Genomic DNA, 13,849 nt, shown 5'->3' with positions numbered 1-13,849 from the left:
TTCCAGAGTGAATGGCTAGGCTGAGATGGTCCTAGGGCAGCACATACATGTTTTTGGCTGGGGGGTTGTTGCTTCTACTTTGCCTTCAGGCTTTGGGCTAGGTAGAAGAAGGAGCCAAGTCCTTCCCTCTGGTGCAGATCAACTGACCTGCTCTGCACAAGAGAGGGAGTTTAGTATATGAAAACCACATGCTTCTGCTTTACCTGTTCAGTACAAGTTATTTGATGCCCTTTCATTTCTAATTATTTATATGTTCCTTTGGGATAAATTGGTAATGTAGGAGAAGGCAGGGGTCAGCAAAACAGCAAGGCAGGAGGGATTTTATTCTAGTGGAAGGAGAATCAGACTGACCAGATTTGCATAGTATTTTGTTGCAAAAATATGGATTACAAGGGTTGGAAGAGAGATGGTGACCTATCAGTAATAAAGCACGGTGAGGAGTAATTAAAAAGGAAGTGTGGTTAATGGTGTTGGTTAGATGAAGAAAATGTGCGAGTTATATAGGTGAAACAAGGGCAGCTGTAAGCCAAAATTTACGGAGCAAGGTAACTTGACATTTGTGTAGTTCTCCATCGACACAGGTTTTGTCAGAACTGCAAAGAAAGGGATCGATTATCTGATCATTCGTGGGAAGCATTTTGAAAGGCCTGACTCATCCCCACAGACAGGACTGACATGGCTCTCCAAATGCTGAAGTGAATTAAAGAGTCGGGCTATGGGTCATTTCATTTATTCAAAGCAGTTTTGATTGAGATTGTGAAAAAGCAGCTGGTTTGCCAAAGTATATATTTACCACTTTTAGTAACCTTATCATCAAGTCAAATGCGTTTTAGGAACTCTTACATTAAAAAAAAAAAAGACTCTGGCTTTAAAAACACTATAATCTGGCTGTTAACATGATATTGTCCAAATTGTACAGATTGGTATGAATGAATGTCAGTCTTAAATTCCTATTAGCTCCCAGCTGGGAAGGGAGTGCATTCAGCATTTGAGCAGATAGAGCCCTTAGTGCACGGTGTGGACGGCACCTGCCACCCCCACGTGTCCTCTCCTGCCCCCCCAAATGAGCCAGCGACCCTCTCTGCACAGCTCTGCTCACATGTAGGAACCACCTTGGGATCCCCTGGAAGTTAGTGGATGGGCTTGGATAAATCTCCACTGTACAAAGAGGAGATGGATTTACATATTTCTACTGCTCAGCAGTCATTATTAAAATCACAGCAGAGATCAGAGATTGCTCTAGTATCTGCTCATACTTTTAATTAAGGAGATGTCTGCTGCGCGTCTCACTGTAATCCCAGCCACAGTTGTCTTTGAAGACATCCTATTTCCTTTCCCAATGTGTGTCCCTTGTTAGCAGAAAGTCCAAAAGTTGTTGAAGATAGAGAAAACAAGGCTCCAATGAGCTATTCCTGTACATGCTGTTCAGTTAAGGTGCTTGTGGTGTTCATACATCCATTTTTAGTCCTAGTCATCAGCTCAAAGCTGTCCCATGTACTCTGTACCGACTGAATAATTTTTGAAAATTCTTGTCCAGTTAGTATTACCCTTCTTGGTGCTCAGATATTGCAGTGCTGCATATAATCCAGAGCAAAGATATGTGGGTTTGTTTCAAGGAAGCTGAATGTAAGTAGACCCATATGTAACATTTTAAAGCGGTTTTGTTTTTTCCCACAGCAATGAAATCAGGAGGCACCCAACTGAAGCTGATCATGACGTTCCAGAATTATGGACAGGCATTGTTCAAACCAATGAAGTAAGTGAAAAAACGTCTGGCTGTGTTGTAATGTGAAATTGTGGTGGAATATTCTGTTGTCATTTTCTCAGCCATTAGAAGTTTGCTCTAGTATTGCTCAGGGTTGGTGTGGCTAGTTCTCTAGATTTGCTGCTGGATGTAGAGCTTCGGGCTGTAGTGAAACCTTGTCTTGCTGGACTGGTCTTTGAAAGAGATACTGAAGAGGCTTCTTATATACATTACAGTCTTCTCAGGAATGTTATTCAGATCTCTGTGAAATCTCCCATCATAAATATAGGGTGTTTACAGCATTTCTTTCTTATGTAATCTTACTCTGCAGGCCTGAGCTCTATCTAGTGTTAGTTTCCCCCCAAGGAATATGACTAGATATGAGAGATGGTTCAGAATAGCTTTGGGAAGACCTAAAAAGCATTTGTGTGATAAATTATAATTTAATCCATTGATTTATTGTTATTTGTATTATATGTAAGGGCTGCGTTAGTCATTTGGCTGTGGCTATGCTGACTTTGTGAAATTTGAGAGTGATGCTGCAAGATAATCTAGAGAGAAGGGGAAGGACTGGGATGATACAGACTTGATTTTGCACCAGTATCAGGATGGCCAGACTCCACTGAGATCAGAGAGATAATTCAGATATAAAGCAGATGTAAATGAGTTCTGAATCCTGACCTGTATGTTTGTGTTGTAATAAGGAAAATGACTCTGTGCTCATTGTAGAGGGTTTAGCAAAGACGCTCGGGGCTGCAAAATGTTTAATGAAGCTACTCAATATCTGTGTCAAGGGTACCACTGGAATAATAAATTCATTTCCTTCTTTTGTTCCCACTGTAGGGAAGATCCATTAATTTCCTCTAGGATGGTCCATAAAAGAGTAGAGTAACTCAGAATGGGTGGTTTGACGTATGTATTGGTGTTGTGTTATGGCTATAGTGGGGTACACAGTTCAGGGGGTAAGCTGCTGGCTGGCAACTGAGATAAATTCCCAATTTTACTATAGATTTTGCTGTAGACTGACCTCAGACAAGTACAGATTTTATTTAATCTTATTTTGACTGCCAGGAGGGACAAATAATTGGTCCCTAATTCCTTCGAGTTTGAGCAGGAACTCACCTTGTGTGCATTTGTCCTGGTATTCACACAGAAATCGTGTGAGCTTGCAAGGCATTTGTGCAAAAGCCAGGTGCCTCCCTGTTATTTCCCCAATTCCATGCAAATTTCTCCATGCTTCTGGTAGAACCATAATTCCCTAGGGGAATCAAGAGGAATCACAGATAATAGAAGTTAGAGGCAAGGTGCTATCAGAGAGCATCTACTCCAGCATCTTCCCTTCCCCTCCCAGCCCTCTGCTCTGAATCCTTAGATCATTTACTTCATGATCTATTACTCCATGGGTCCATCCCCCTACATTTGCAAGTTCGATGCATTTAAGCACAATTCCTAGTCGTCTCCTGTCCCACGTGGCAAATCAGCAACTGAGCAGGTTTGAGCAGCTTTTAAGTACTAGGAAGAAGTATGGTTTTTACCATGGCTTTTTACATAGTGTGAAATTTGTTTCTTCTCCATTTGCTGAGAGGCAGATAATTTCAATCTTTATCATTGGTATGACATTGTAATTCGAGGAATGCTAATGAGGTTAAATCAAAACTTTACTGCTTCTACTGTACTATACACAGCCTTGGCAAGATGATGGATGACAATAGATGTATAGCCACTTTCCTGTATAGAAGCAATTACCACCATCCACCAGTGCAACAACAAAAGATGATGATGTCTTAATCATTCCCTTTGCTTGATTCAAAGGGCAGCAACACCCTATTTTCTCACCGATCTTTGCATTAAATACACATCTGGAAAAAGCAGCATTCAAACATTCAGCAGCTGTGTTCCCAGGCACCACACCTTACAGCAGCAACACTGCTGTGTTTGTGCTGATCGTTGCTGAGCACATTAGTGATTTTGAATAACTATGTTTGCAAGCATTTGTCTTCATTCTGGTAGCAGTGAGCAGGGAGCCAGATGCTCAGCTAGCGTAAATCTTCCTAGCTCCTTTGGCATCTGGTCCCATTGGCCTCTTTCACCAGCTTACGAACGGTTGTTGATGAAGTTCTTGGAAGTGTTTGTAGCATCCATTCTTGATACAAAAATAAGTGGTCTTGAACTGAAAAAGAATAAAAGAAAAGCTACGAGACTTCTTGCAAGACCTTACCGAGTCCCTAGGCACCTCCCAGGCTGCTTCTGGTGCTCCCCCTTTTCTGCAGGATGCTGTTCTGATCCAGGCTTCACAAAGCTGGCTGTGCCTTCTGAGGGCAGGAGGCTATAGGAGAGTCACCAGTCAGGGCCACATGTCTCCTAAGTGTAGTCTGGCCATCAACACTGATGGTGCAAGCATCATTAAAAAAGGTAATAATTTAATTTGGGGAGCATGAAACGTCATGATTCTGTGAAGACTGGGGCCTGAGTTTGTCCCTTCAGTGCTGGGGGAGGCCGTAGGAGTTACATCTCTGTTGAACTGAACTGCTCCAAAGTTTTTTGGAGAATAGAGTTGGCATTAGTAGGATTTCAAGCTTGATCATAAGGAAAACTGATAAACCTGTGTTTTCTACCCTGTCCGGGATCTGAAGTGCTGAAAACCGAATGGTGTGAGGTCCACCAAGGGTAATATGCAGGTGTGAGGCCAGTCTTTACTTGGTGTCAATTAATTTAATTTACCTGGAAAGCTGGTTTTGCTATACAAAGCTGTACTCGGCACCTTCCAAACTGAATACCCTTTTTGAGCAGGATAGCTGCAGAACGGGGAGTCCATGGAAACCCTTGCCTGACACAGCCAGGTGTCTGCTCGTGGAAGGGCAGTTCTCCAGACTTCAAGCAGTGATTTCTGAAGGAGTGGCAGCAAAACAAGTCCCTGGCAAGTCACTTGAAACCCTGCAGAACTCATCGGCCTTGCGCTGCCCTTTCCCAGCCTCCTAATTCCACGTTGAATTTATCCAGAGAGCAAGCCAGCTCTGGAAAAAAACAGACAGGGGTTGGAAATGGGGAAAACAGAATCTACCTTTGGCACCTTTTTTGCTCAGTGTTTGACATTAACTGACAACTCTTCATCTGGTCATCGATCCAGGGTAGTGGAGCAAATGAGAGGCGGGAAGCATAGCAGTCAGGGAAATGTGATAGCAGTAAATAAAGCCTGATCAGCTGCAATTATTTTATTTATCTGTGGCTCTGCATCTTAGTTTCTGAAATAATTGCCCATAAAGGATTGCAGAGGAAGCCAAATCTATTTATAAATCATATGGCCCAGTGTAGATTCCTTTGCTAATTCCAAATGCCTCATAGAAAAAGCGAATATTTGCTAAAACTCCAGGGAAGATTTAATGTATTTGCAATGTATCTTACAGTTAATGTGTAGTTTTATTTAGCTCATAATAGTTCAATCATACAAGATTATTACCATATGGGACAGGAAAAAAATAGCAACCTCCCCTTCTCCCATGATTAGTGTGTCTAACCATATTAGTATTGTAGAACATAATAAAATTTATTTACATGATCGCTGGTATCTGCAGCCACAGCTTTTTGTATGACTTAGCAGGTAGAGATGGTGTAGAGCCATAAATTTCAAAGGGTTTTGGCTTATTTGTCCAAAAAGAACATGTGCTTTATAGTTTTATTTGGTTTCCCTTTGTTTCTGCTAGCTGGTGGAGTTAAATAGCTGGCTCAGCAACAAAACCAACACACTTTTTTTTTTTTTTTCCTCCCAAGGCTTTATTCTTGAAGGGGGAGATTCTGCTCCAGCAGAGTCAGTGTCAGGACTCCTATTGATGCCAGGATTTTCAGAGAGGTTTTTACAGTTCCTTATGGAGAAGCCAAATAGAATCAAATAGAAAATGATATCCTGTTATAGGAGTTGTGAGAAAAGTGTCCAGTGGTATGTTTTTAACAATGGCATTTCTCATTCCCAGTTTTATAGGCTGCTTTGTACAAATGTGTAGAAAGGGTATTCATTAGAAAATCTTTGAGGTTCATTTGTTCTATTTGAAGAAATACTACTGTATCTTATGAACTCAATTTTGACTGAAACTGAGATTAAAGCCAGTTCTGTTCCAACTTCAGATTATTCCTGATATTTTTAACATCTTTTTTCTTTTCTCCTTCTGTTTTTACAAGTCCCAGTGCAGGATTGGTAAGAGCTACGTGGCTGCTTCTTTCAGTGTCTGCTGCTTGCAGTTACAGTCTTTAATAAAGTAGAACTAATTAGCATCAGGGTGATATCAGGGCAGAGGAGACTTTTAGGGTCGCAAAATCCAGATTCCTTGAATCACAGGTAATCATCTCATGAAATTTCATCTATAAACTGATCCAACCTTGCTGACCACTGTGTTTGTACCCTTTGCCCCTGTTATTCCTCCTGAAACTCGCTGCTGTGAGTGCACTGCGCAACAGTGCCATTGGTCTCTTGTATTTTGCAAGATAAATATTGATTGCAATTTAACAATTTAACTGCAGAAGCTTTTCCTTTGGAACTTTACAGAAGAAATGCGTCACACTGAGACCCATTTTGCTGGAGCGTTGGCTAGCAGGGGGCACTTTTCCACTGTAGACAAGTCTCCTTGCTTCTGCAGCTCTCAAAGTCGTGACCCATCCCAGTGCCAACTTCCAGATAAGATGGTAGTCACGGCGTCATACAAAGCAGGTGCTTTACAGGAACACAACCAGCACGCTTGCCTTCTAGCTTCTGTAATGTTCCTGTAGCTCAAAGACATGGGGGCTGTTAGATGGGCTGAAATCTAGCAGCCAAGGTCATGGGAGAGATAATATATTTGTTTCGATTGGCAAAGCACAGCTTTTTATCGTCTTTTAAATGTCGTACTTATAGAGACAAAGCATTATCAGCATTCTTGAAGTTTCTCTTTGATTTCCTTTTTGGAGTGTTCAACAAATAATGCATCTTTTGATAGGGATATTAAATAGGGCAAACAACCCTCGTAATACAAACAACTCTTAATCGCCTTCATTTCCTACAGTCATATTCCCTTCCTAAAGCTGCAGTGTGGCTGTTGTACCTGTGAAAGGCAGCCTCTAGGCCTGATTATCATATCAATTAGCCCGGTGTAATTCTTCTGACTTGGTAGCATTGCTTCCAAGTCAGAGGAGTTGAAATGAACTTCAGCATCAGGGCGGCTGGAAGATTGCTTTCCTTATTACATTGCATATCATGCTGTTTTGAGGAAATACATTTTGCAAACCTGTTGCATTTCAGCTGGCAGGCATCCAGTATAAACATACTGTTATAAGTCAACATGGCAATTAAATCAAATTGCAATGTTTTCTCTGAGCAGCTACAGAAGTGAGATATGCATACAGTAGCTGCTATTCTAGAAGCCTTCCAGGATTAACACTTGGGCACGCTGGAATGTGCCGTGTGAAACCCAACAGAGCAGATGCTCGTCAAAGTACGAACCTGGCCAGTTGGGATTGTCACTTGGTTTTTGTCCTTAAACTGTTTTACTGCACAACTCCCTGGAGATCTCTGGTTTTGTGCGAGGTGTGTTATTGGAGACCCAAGACTGAATAAACCGGTGGGAAAGGCTGATGTTAGTAATCCCAGTGTTTAGTTTATATAAGTGTATTTTAAACTGAGAGGAGTGCTGTCTCATTGCGTCATGAAGAAGAAATGCTTTTCTGCTGCTCAAAGTAACAAACAATAATCAGATATTCTGTGGACCTCATCCATGAGATTTTGGGCTTTTAAAAGATACGTTCAAATCCTTGCCTACCAAATCCCTGCTGAAATGTTTACCTGACTCAGACTGACAGGCAGATTCTGATTGTGATTACATCAGGAATAAACGTGGAGTAAGCTGGATGAATTATATCACTCGAAATTTGAAATGCATGAAATCTGAATGTGGTCCTAAAGTAGAGGTTGCCATGTAGTATTTTGGTTCTTCAACTTTCTGTGTATTATGCATGAATTGCTCTTCTCTTTTATAACTAATCCCGTTCATCAGAACATACTTCAGTATTTCAATGCAAATTGTGTTTTAGCACTCAGCAGTGCCTGTGGTCCAAGTCTCATTTATGCAAATTGGAAAATTTGCACTGACTTCAAGGGGAGTTGGATGGGGATTGATGCTGACTGATAGCCCTGGACAGCAATGAAACTCAGTCTCCTGTCTGCCAGTGCGTGCTGCATTTCCCCTTGCCACAGTTCAGCAACTGCTGCCTGAAATATTGATCAATCTTATCCAGCCCAAGAGCAATCTGTTCTCCAATTCTGCAAGTATGTTTATGAAATGACCCCAGAGTCAAAGTCTGCAAAGTCCAGGTAGCTCAAAGGTTGTCCACTCTGATTAGGGTCTGTAGGGATGCATGACAGCAGTGTTTCACCAGCCAGGGCAGGGAAAACAAACCTCTTTTCCATTTTTTGGCTGCGGATCTGCTGTGTTGTCCTGAGCTGAGCTGCCCAGTGGTGGGATGGGGCAATAAGTGTCCCAGTGGTGTCATGCTGGGTGCCACCTCGTCTGTGGGGTTCAGTCCATTCCATACCAGGGGGCTGAGGGCTGCTTTCCACAGCCGTCAGTGAATTCTCCAAAATTCCCTCTCTCCTCACCTCCCTGTGGCATCTCCAGCTCCTGGCAGGAGAAGACTTTACCCAGTAGCTCACAGAAGTCTCAGCCCATGATCTCTGTGTCCGGGGTTTTTGCATGAATAATTAAAGCCTTGCATTTTACTTCACCTCACTTGGTGTTTTTCCTGTGGATGATAGCGTGGTGCTCAATGTGTTTTTTTGGCTCTTGTCTTACACACAAAAGGCCACAGGTACAGGCTGTACCAGCCCCATATCACCTTTTTAAGAGAGAGATGGGTGGGCAGTCATATTTTACAGTAGCAAAGTGTCTGCATGTATGAAGCTATTGATCAGCCTTCTTCTATCTAAATACTTGCAGAATCTCACTAATTAGTCTTCAGGAACAGAGACATGCTGTTTATTTCTTCTTTAAAAGCCAGCTACTGCAGCAGCTTTTTTTTTTTTTCACTTGTTACCAGAGTGTATTAGGAAAGAAGCATTTTCAGTGTCTGATTTTAATCAAGCTATTTCTCCATTTTAATTTTCTACATACTAAGCAATGCAGTCCTGTGGATTTGTCTTTTAATCAGAGACTCATTTTTAGTTCCTCACCTTCCTATTTAACACAACTTACCCTGCATTGGCGGTGCAGAAAAGCAGCAAATGTTATCAGGGGAAGAGCTGGCATGAAATTCATAACCTGTAATTTACTGCTAAGTAACAGGGCTTAGCACACAGGGGACTCATTGGTGTAGCAGTGAGGTAAGATGCCCTTAGTAAATCTAAGGAAAAAAAATATGTCCAAAATGTTTTCAGTGGGACATGCAGATATTGCTACCCTGAAATATTTCATTGGAATTTGTCTCCATTGCTTTACAATTTATAATCCTTAAACTAGGCTCAAGAGGCTGAAATTCAGGGAGGGAAAATGATTTGTGCAAGACTTGTGGCATAAACCAGAGGCTGAAGCCATTGGGCTGTGCAGTGTTTTCTCTCCAGAGCAGCAATGCGCAGGTTTGTCCTAGCAATCAGTTGTGCTGTGCTCACCTCCTCCCTTGGGAGGAATTATTTTTGGAGGCATTTGTGGAGCTACATCACTCCCCTCTGCCACTGGTCTTTGTGGTTTAGGCATCCCCACCGCCTTGGAGGGTGCAGATGGGGATTTGGTCGCTCGTGCTGAGATTTGGTTGAGTAAATTTGCTCTTCTAATGCTCACCTTGTTACAGCCCTCAACATTTCTGCATGTTCCTTGAGTTAGGGTTGGCTCCCTAAGGAGGAGGAAATCAGCAGCAGTGAACTGTGTGGGATAAAACAGTTTCAGTGTTTGAGCACCCACATCCAGCTTTGGCAGAGGGCAGTCGTTCAGGTCCCATGGCCAGTGACAAGGCAAAAGCAGTGGTGGCATGCAGGAGGGACCCACAACAAAAGTGACAATGTCTTGTAAGTTGAGATGGGGACACTGGCAAAGCTGAGATGCTTAAGAGAGTGCACAGAAGTGCATTCAGATTGTGCCATTGGCATGGTGCTGTTGGTGACTCACTGCTGTAAACAAACAAAAAAAATGTATGTTTAAAATAGCCCTAATGGCTGATAATAATAATACAGCTTTAGGACATGCTGGGCATTTCTGACTTTCTTTCTTTTCTTTTTTTTTTTTAAATTTCATTTTCATTTTCAGTATCTGGTTCAATACCGTTAGTACGTTCTCTTTCTAACTTACAATTTTTCACCCTGCTGTAATGTGCTGCATGTGGGTAAATAAAAGTGAGAAAGCCTGAAAGACTCATTTGCATGTGAAGAAGTAGCAGAAACCCAGAGTAAATAGCATCTGCAAATGTGTGGGAGCTGGAGAGTAGGGGGGGACAGCAAAACTGTTGTAAATAGAAGCCGTTTAAAGAGCTGGATTATGCACTGTGGATAATAAAATACCCCAAGCCAGCTCTTAAGCCAGATCCTGTTCTGAGCAGCAGAGTCCAACTGATCCTGTTAGCACTTCAAGCCCCTTCTGTAAACCTCGCTAATCGGTGGTCCGACTTCTTCATGCAGGGCTGGTCACCAGGCCAGAGAACGAATAATGCCATAGCTGTGCATGGAAACCTGCAAGGGCAGAAGTATTGCACACAGATACCAGTACACAGCCAGTCCATGGATTTTGAGCTGCTTTGGTATGCTGCCATGAAGCAGCAAAGGAAATGTTGAATTAATCTGTAGGTGTATGGGAAATACAGCAGTGAAGGTTGTTATTATTTTCTTTATTTTTTGGTATAGCTTATTTGTATTTTGTTTGATTTTATTTTGTGAAACGCAGAGCATTTTTACCCAACGCATTTGTATTTATTTCCCTGTATTTCGTGCCTGTTTGAATCACTGCAGTATGACAATCCATCCAAAATTTTCAAACGAGCCTCTTTTGCATCCAATTCTTTAGGGATTTATTAAGCAGAAAATCTGATTCCCAGGGCCTAAAACCCAGAGGTTTTTCAGCCTTTCATGTTACAAGCCCAGGTTTTGTGCAGGGAGGAGGGGAGCACAGTGCTGTGCTTCCACTGCCAGCTCTGCCTCCCAGGGCTGCTGATGGCAGAGACAGCTTAAAGCAAAATCCTTTTTTTTTTTTCTCCGTAAGACCAAGACGTGAGGCCTGGCCGGGCCCATGAGCTGTTGCTGGCAGGATGGGGCACAGCCAGGAGGACCTGTGCCAGCCCTGGGCAAGGCAGGGGCAGCAGCTCAGCTGTCCCTTTCCACATGGTCCCAACGCCACCCCAAGCCTCTGTGTCTCCCCTGATCCACACCAGCAGCCAGCCTGACATCTCAGGGCTCCAACACCAGCAAAACAGACTGCCAGAGGAGGGGAGAGCTTCCTTTCCTCATTACCTGCCTAATTACCCTGTTCTTGGAGCCAGCTCGGAGCTAACACTGTCTATTTTTGCAGCCTGCTAGCCCCAGGTAGAAGAGCTGGGTAATGGGTGGGGATTTAGCCCCAGACATGCCCATTTTGCTCTGCCTGACCTACTTGTCACTGCCTGTGGCAGCCACAGGGCTTTCTGCTCCTCTCACTCTTTGCTTTTCAGAGTCAGTCTTTTGCACTGCCAATTGCATCGTGGTGCCTCGAGGTTGTTTTGCCGTGCATTGAGCGTTTTAGGACAGAAGCTGCATTTTATGAGCTTCTGCAGCACTCGGGGCAGTAACGCTTTGCCCGAAGCACCGGCGAAGCCTCCGTGTTTGTGCTGTGGCACCGCAGGGCAGCATCAATTCGGAGCGGGTGCGTGGCTCTGGGAGGTGCGAGCACCCCTGGGGGCTCCAGCTCTGTTAGCAGCCAGCAGAAGAGCTGGGTTTTGTAGCGTATCCAGGCCACCTATTCAAATCCAGGCTCTTTTGGCACCCGTGAAATTGTCTGACAACTTGCGAGCGGGCACCGTGCCATGCAAGCAGATGGGCACGGATGGCCTGGCAGCCAAGAGCCCAGGGTGTTCATCTGGCAGGGGGGAGCAGGAGCAAAGCTCCTCGGCACGCATGGCCAAGCTCCCTCCTGAAGTCACCGTGGGAAAAGCTGGCACACGACGGGGGGCCTGGTTTGGGGACGGGGTGTTTCGCAGTGGGGGTGTCCCGTCTCCTTCTGGCATGGTGCTGGTAGAGGTACATTTCCCGAAGGCTGCTGACGGGGTGAGTTTGAGCAGCCTTCATTTCAGCAAGCTGAAGAGAAGAGAGGCTGCTGCCGTGTCCTTAATTCACCAAGTCTTTATGCAGGGAGAAGTTGTTATTATTCATGGCCGTGACTTGTCCCTCGATCCACTTCTTTTTTGGTTAATTTGCTGAGAGAGAGAGAGAAGGTGTCCCTACAAGCCAGGGTGCTGACCATGTGAAGACATAACTCATGGAAACTGAGCTCTCTTTCCAGGCAGGAGGTAGCAGCAGGGGAGCCTTCCTTCAGCATTTGTGCTCCATCCAGTCCATACCACTCCAACACCAAGGACAGGCAAGTTTCTGAGATGCTTTTAACCTGAGCTCCCCATCTTGATGCACAACGTGGTGGTGCCAGCCAGCCCCTGGCACTGTCCAGTGTCCTCCAGAGGCTCACCTTGAAGGCAGCAGCGCAGCAAGGTTTTTAACTACCTCTGCCAGGTGGTGTCCTCTGAGAGGCTGCCTCCTGCCACAAATGCACTGTGAGATAAAAGGATTTAAACATCCTCTTTGGGGCCTCACAGAAATTGTCAGGAGGGCTTTCTTTAAATCCTGACTCCAGGGAAGGCCTTAACGCTTACTGCCCGGAGGGAAGCTTCTCTCACACAGGCAAGCGTTTGGAGGTGATTGACAGATCATTAATTAACTGTTATTAATTAACCCCTAATCTGAAGGGAGGGAGGATCTCCTTGTGGGCCTGGATCCTGTCCTTTCTTTGAACAAAGGAATCCTCTGTTCTGCTGTACTCCAACTCCATCTGTCTGTGGGACTTCAGAAGCTCATAAAGAAGGCAGGCCTAATGATCCACCTTTTACAGCCCCCCCTTCAACCACCCTCATTTCCTGACAGTCACAGTTCAAGCAGGTGATTTGCAGGAGCAAGACTATTTGTGTCTATTACTCCGAATGTAGAGAAGGAGATCTGTGTAAAAATAAATCTGTTGTTGCCTTTCCACCTCGCCTCGTTCCACGCAGTGTAGGATGGGCTCTGGAAGGGTGCCGGCTCTGTCTGTAACACAACCCAGCTCTGCATGTGGATGGTCGCATACCTCCCTTCAGGCTGGCCGTGCTTTGAAAGGTTTCAGCCAAAAATTAGGACAGAAAAAACTTTCTTGTCCAGGTTAGCTCTGGCGTGGTGACCTCCCCTCTGTCCTCCCCAGCCCCAGCTGTGCTAAGTGCTGAGTCCAGCTGCAGCTGAAGCCGTAGTGGAAGGGACAAATGCTTCTCGTGCTGACTTCAGCTGGACTCTGCTGGTGTCCTTGAAGATATTACTTGGCTCTAATCATTCTGAGCCAGCCCCTATCTCCTGCCAGTTGTACCTCTAATAACCTCCCATGTCAGGCACCAGGATAATGATAGCTTTATTTAACTTTGTCTGCATTTGCCTGTCCAGGAGCAGCAATGCAGCAAATCTGTACACTAGCTGTGGCCTAAGAGAAGAAATCATCCCATTTATCCCTAAACCTCAGTTTGCAAGTTCTTTGCCAGTCTTGATAAAATATCAGCGGTGATGACAAGCCAATAGTCATAATCACTGATGAGTGTTTTGCTGATGATTGTTCTAAGGCTTGTGTCCAATATTGTTGACCCTACATGTTTCCTATTATGTGCTGCATCTGTTGGCAGGAGAGAGACCTTCTCAGGGATCAATATAGTACCCATATTGCAGGAGTTATCTAAAACCCATAATGTTTGGCATGGGTTGATCCTTTCATTCAGTGTAGTGTATCAGGATTCATCCATACAGTGCAATTTCAGACACAGCAGCTTTAATGCTGTATCATCATGAATAGGAATGGCCTCAGTTTGCTGACATCTCAATTATATTTTTAACAATAATTTCCTTTATTA

The 13,849-nt window shown here is 44.1% G+C and overlaps 1 protein-coding gene across 1 annotated transcript in view; it reads left to right on the top strand.

Annotated features, from left to right (window-relative positions):
• FAM20C (FAM20C golgi associated secretory pathway kinase) overlaps window positions 1–13,849 on the top strand; it is a 57,638-nt gene that overhangs the window by 10,043 nt on the left and 33,746 nt on the right. The window contains exon 3 of the mRNA XM_032197520.1: window positions 1,678–1,756. Within this exon, the coding sequence (XP_032053411.1) occupies window positions 1,678–1,756 (79 nt within the window). The remainder of the gene's footprint in view (window positions 1–1,677; window positions 1,757–13,849) is intronic.

This window comes from Aythya fuligula, chromosome 15 (genome assembly GCF_009819795.1).
Source record: "Aythya fuligula isolate bAytFul2 chromosome 15, bAytFul2.pri, whole genome shotgun sequence".
Lineage (NCBI taxonomy): Eukaryota > Metazoa > Chordata > Aves > Anseriformes > Anatidae > Aythya > Aythya fuligula.
Note: the sequence above shows the minus strand (reverse complement) of the source record. Positions and strands in the feature narration are given on the sequence as shown.